The sequence below is a fragment of the Otolemur garnettii genome, unplaced genomic scaffold, assembly GCF_000181295.1.
Source record: "Otolemur garnettii isolate 467f Iridium unplaced genomic scaffold, OtoGar3 scaffold00152, whole genome shotgun sequence".
NCBI classification, from domain to species: Eukaryota; Metazoa; Chordata; class Mammalia; order Primates; family Galagidae; genus Otolemur; species Otolemur garnettii.
In genome coordinates, this window is record NW_003852547.1 from 1,579,660 (window position 1) to 1,585,556 (window position 5,897).

General features: G+C 41.6%; 1 protein-coding gene across 1 annotated transcript in view; it reads left to right on the forward strand.

Annotated features, from left to right (window-relative positions):
- ZNF227 (zinc finger protein 227) overlaps nucleotides 1-3,263 on the forward strand; it is a 23,730-nt gene extending 20,467 nt beyond the window's left edge. The window contains exon 6 of the mRNA XM_023518986.1: nucleotides 892-3,263. Coding sequence (XP_023374754.1) covers nucleotides 892-3,014 — 2,123 coding nt within the window. The 3' untranslated portion in view covers nucleotides 3,015-3,263. The remainder of the gene's footprint in view (nucleotides 1-891) is intronic.
- The last annotated feature ends 2,634 nt before the right edge of the window (nucleotides 3,264-5,897 follow it).

Below are 5,897 nucleotides of genomic sequence, written 5' to 3' on the forward strand. Positions count from 1 at the left end.
TTGTTGTTTGGCGGGTCCGGGCTGGGGATTCGAACCCGCCACCTTAGGTGTACGTGGCTGGCGCCTTAGCCCGTTGAGCTATAGGCGCCGAGCCTGTTTTTATTTTTTTTAATTAAATGAAATTAATATGAGAGTACAATTTTAGGTTACATTGTTCTCACTTCCAGGGTAAAGTTCCATTTGTAGAAGAGCCCCTCACCCAATGGGTGTGTTAAACCACCTCAAAATTAGGTGAGATCCCGCCTCATGCCCTCCCTCCTTCTGCCAAACGTCCTCCCACCTTCTGCTTCTCTCTGCCCTCAAACTGGTCTATATTAGTGTTTTATTATTCTTATGATCATGTAATTGTTTATATATTGATTTCATTAGTATGGAGTATACTAGATTCTTTTTTTCCATTTTTGCAATATTTTACTAAGAAGAATGTATTTCAATTCCATTTAAGTAAATGTAAAAGATGTAAAGTCTCTATATTTTTTAATGGCTGAATAGTATTCCATGGTATACATATACCGTAGTTGTTGATTCATTCATGGGTTGATTGGTACTTAGGAGTTTTTCTATTTTTAGTAGAGATGGGGTCTCATTCTTGCCCAAGCTGGTCTCAAGCTCCTCAGCTCGAGTGATCACTCCACCTCAGCCTCCCAGAGTGCTAGTGTAGGCATGAGCTACCACATCTGGCTTAGACTTATGATTCTAAATGGGTCGCATTTACATTTAGTGGATAGGAGACTGATAACTAAAGGACAAGCTGACCCTTTCCCTGGTTTATTAAGGCCTTGTCCTAAGTGTTAATTTATCAGAATGAAGAGTTAATTTATCTCTAACGAAGAGTTAATTTCTGAATGAAGAGTTAATTTATCTCTAAATATTGCTATTTTTTTTATATAGGTGGCAAGAATCAAGATAATATGGAGACTTTCCAAAAATTTGCATTAAAATACCTTTCACATGAAGAGCTATCCTGCTGGCAAATCTGGAAACAGGTTGCCAATGAATTAACCAAGTGTCTTCAGAGGAAGAGTTCCCACTTACTACAAGGTGACTGTATTCAGGTTTCTGAAAATGTGAACACTATAATGAATTGTAAAGGAGATAGCTCTATTTATATTGAAAATCAAGAGTTTTCAATTTTGAGAACCCAGGATCTTCTCACGAATACATATCTGAGTGAGTCACAGAATCTGAGTAGAGGTAAGCAAATTGATTTGAAAAATAACCTGCATGTGTGTGAAGACTTCATGAAGAAATCATCATCTAGTGAGCATATTAAAACTGACACAGAACCAAAACCCTACACATGTCAAGAATGTGGCAAAAAGACTAGCCATGACGTTAATCAGCAATTACTCTTAGAGAAACCACAATCATGTAGTGATTGTGGAACGGGCTTGAGTGATAGCCCAGTGCTTCCTCTACATCTGAATGTTCATATAGGACAAAAATGCTTCCGTCCAAGCTCATGTCTGCAAACTCAGAGAATTCACCCAGTAGAGAAACTTGATAAATGTCGTGAATCTGGTGACTGCTTCAGTAAGAATTCTTTTCATTCTTATCAATCTAATCATACAGGAGAAAAGTCCTATAGATGTGACAGTTGTGGCAAGGGATTCAGTAGCAGCACAGGTCTTATCATTCATTATAGAACACATACTGGAGAAAAACCTTATAAATGTGAAGAATGTGGTAAATGCTTTAGTCAAAGTTCAAATTTTCAGTGCCATCAAAGAGTCCACACTGAAGAAAAACCATACAAATGTGAAGAGTGTGGTAAGGGCTTCGGTTGGAGTGTTAATCTCCGTGTCCATCAGAGGGTGCACAGGGGTGAGAAACCCTATAAGTGTGAGGAGTGTGGTAAGGGCTTCACTCAGGCTGCACATTTTCACATACATCAAAGAGTCCACACTGGGGAGAAACCCTACAAATGTGACATATGTGGTAAAGGCTTTAGTCACAATTCACCGCTAATATGCCATCGGAGAGTCCACACTGGAGAGAAGCCATACAAATGTGAGGCATGTGGGAAAGGCTTTACCCGTAATACAGATCTTCATATCCATTTCAGAGTTCACACTGGAGAGAAACCCTATAAATGTAAGGAGTGTGGCAAGGGCTTCAGTCAGGCTTCAAATCTTCAAGTCCATCAAAATGTCCACACTGGAGAGAAACGATTCAAATGTGAAACGTGTGGGAAAGGTTTCAGTCAGTCTTCAAAGCTTCAAACCCATCAGAGAGTCCACACTGGAGAAAAGCCATATAAATGTGATGTGTGTGGTAAGGACTTCAGTTATAGATCAAATCTTAAACTACACCAAGTGATTCATACTGGAAAAAAACCATATACATGTGAGGAGTGTGGGAAGGGCTTCAGTTGGAGATCAAATCTTTATGCGCATCAGAGAGTTCACTCTGGAGAAAAACCCTATAAATGTGAGGAGTGTGATAAAAGCTTTAGTCAGGCTATAGATTTTCGAGTACATCAGAGAGTCCATACTGGAGAAAAACCATACAAATGCAGTATATGTGGTAAGGGCTTCAGTCAGTCCTCTGGTCTTCAATCCCATCAGAGAGTCCACACTGGGGAAAAGCCATACAAATGTGATGTATGTGGAAAGGGCTTTAGATACAGTTCACAGTTTATATACCATCAGAGAGGCCACACTGGAGAAAAACCTTACAAATGTGAGGAGTGTGGGAAGAGCTTTGGTAGGAGCCTGAATCTTCGCCATCATCAGAGGGTCCACACGGGGGAGAAACCTCATATATGTGAAAAGTGTGGTAAGGCCTTCAGTCTTCCCTCAAATCTTCGAGTCCACCTGGGTGTTCACACTAGGGAGAAACTCTTTAAGTGTGAAGAGTGTGGTAAGGGCTTCAGTCATAGTGCACGTCTTCAAGCCCATCAGAGAGTCCACACTGGAGAAAAACCATACAAATGTGACATATGTGATAAGGACTTCCGTCACCATTCACGTCTTACCTATCATCAGAAAGTCCATACTGGCAAAAAGCTTTAGAAATGAAAAGTGTATTACCAAGTTTTATCAGAATACACATCTTCAAGTTTTGGGAGTGTCCATGCTGGTGATAGACCTGTAATAGTATTGAAAGATTAACACTCAGAATCTTCCTTATATTATACAAATTCCATCAAAATGATGACAGCCATTGTCACAGAATAAAACTCATAATTAGAGGAGAAATAAAGAACATGATCGTCTTGGTAAGCGCCAATTAGTATAAATGATCATCTGTCAGTGTGAACATGTTGCCTGAATGTAATATGAGAAAGGATATCTGCCATACGCTAACTAGTTTTTTGTCTCCTAGGGAGGGTTTTGGATTTTCTTTCTCCTTTCATATTAGACTTACAGTTGCCATTATTTTTGCTAAAGCTGTAAAGTTATAAAAATGAATAAAATTACTGACTATAAATGTTATCTTTAAAAATCTTTCCTCCTGGCTCTGTGCCTGTAGCTCAGTGGTTAGGGTGCCAGCCACATACACCAGGGCTGGTGAGTTCAAACCCGGCCTGGGCCTGCTAAACATCAATGACAACTGCAACAAACAATAGCTGGGCGTTGTGGTGGGCGCCTGTAGTCTCAGCTGTTTGGAAGGCTGAGCAAGAGAATCACTTAAGCCCAAGAGTTAGAGGTTGCTGTGAACTGTGACTTCATGGTACTCTACCTAGGGCGACATAGACTCTGTCTCAAAAAAAAAAAAAAAAGCATAGATGAATAGGTATTTCTAGTTGTCACTAAATAATGGGATTTTTCCTTCATATATATTTTTACATTTCTTTAAACTTACTTTGAAGTTTAAAACTTTCAGAAGAATTATGTAAAATCTCCCAAATACTTTTACCCCAGATTTATCAGTTGATAAACATTTGCTGACTTTAAAATGTTTAATTTTTTAAAAATTAGTTGCTTTTTATTATAGCTATAGAAGTTATTAATGTTTCTTTGGCAATGGAATCTTACAACTATGTTAAAATGTTACTTACCTTTGTCTAAGAAACAGTATTTACTGAGTGTACATAGTTGACTGACAAAATCCTCTACCATCCTACCCTAATTAATTGACAAAATAATAAGCTACCTCATATTACAGGATTTCCAAAAAGAAAGTAAGATACAGATACACACACGTAAAATTGTGTGGCTCAAAACACAATATCACGCCTTATCTACAGGCAAATACAATTTAGTGTTTTAAAATCGAAAACACTGAAAAAATAACGTTCAGGCCACTCTCCGAGGTGGCTGACTCCTCTGCCCCAAACCTCGCACAAGAGCTGGGCGCCAGGCAGGGAGCTGCCCTACCTGTGGCAAATCGACCAGGTCCTCCCGCTGCGGCTCCGGGAAGGAAGTCTGCACCCGCGCCAGCATCGTGTTGGCGTTCGGCGTGCAGGTGAGCTACAGCCTGGGAGATGAGTTACCTCTGCCGACAACCAAACGTGCGTTCTGGAAAGGTGTTTGGAAGAGTTGCTGCGGTTTATCAAGGGATCCACAAACGCTAAGTACTGTCTCTCAAGGGAGTGAAAATCCGGGAGTGTACAGAGGCTTCTTTGGGTGTAGACACTCCTCAAAGACAATGAGCTGCTGCAAGAAGCCCACTGACTAGGAAAGAGCTATGAGCCGCATCTGAGGGGATGGTCGGTCTCCATTGGTAGTTCAGATAAGCTGCTGTTGAAGAATTTGTTGGTTACAAAGTTGAATTGAACATTAACCTATACTTAAAAACTGCACAAAGGGGAGAAGCTTCCATAAAGCCACCATGAACCAGGCTGCCCAGCAGCTTCATTCATCCAGACGCAGCAGACGTTACCCTTGGACCGAACGTCTTTCTCTGCACTGTGGCTTCAGTCTGAAGGGTGTACTGAGAGCTCAAATGCTCCCTTGGCTCTCACCTCCCTTAGCTTTACGCAAAGGGGGGAGATGTGCATCTTTCTGGTGCAGCCAATACTTCCGTGCCTGCTGCTATTTGTTAGACGTTCAGTTATAGGTGTTGGAGTATTTTATTTTTGGTTGAAAGAGCCCCTGTACCCAGTTGAAGCATTCTGGGCTCAGCCGGGTATACCGCCCCCTTGAGGAGCCTTTAGGCCGCTCAAAGGAAGCATGAGGATAATTTGCAGGTTCCTAGACATCTGACCTAGAAATTATTGGTCTGGGCAGCTCACTGGTCTTAGGTCTACACCCAATTCCTTGGTTGTAGTAGAGATGAAGATTCCTAAGTCATAATCCTAGGTAATAGGGGCTAAGAAGTGAGCTGGGTGTTGTTTATCCTGTTATTCATGCGTGTTTTAAGGAGGAAGCGGACGAAGTTGAACAAGAAAAAGGATAAGGGGGTGGGTGTTTCTTGTCTGTTTTTTAATTGGAGGGGGGTGATTTTCTCCTAGGGTTATCCTGAGTTGGGGTTTTTAAGGCAGCATAAACTGCCAAATGCTGTTTTTTATGGAACTAAATTCACTTTGGGATATTTTTTCTGGAACACCTGAAACTTAAAAAAAATACATACACACACACACACACATATATATATATATATATATATGTTTTTGTTTTTTTTTAATCCTCTTCTAAGAGACAGTCTTCCTTTGGTCTCTGTGACTGATACAGGGCAATGATCCCCAGCCAGCTCAATCCAAGCTGAGGGAAGGACTTGCCATCTCTGCCCTGGGCGTGTTGGTGCGGCAGCAGCCAGTTTAGGAACCAGAGGGTTGGGGGAAGTGCTGGTGCGGACAACTGTTAGGGGTGACACCTCCAGGTTGCCCCCTCAGGGAGCCACAAGCTGTCGCCCTGGGTAGAGTGCCGTGGCGTCACACCTCACAGCAACCTCCAACTCTTGGGCATAAGCAATTCTCTTGCCTCAGCCTCCCAAGTAGCTGAGACTACAGG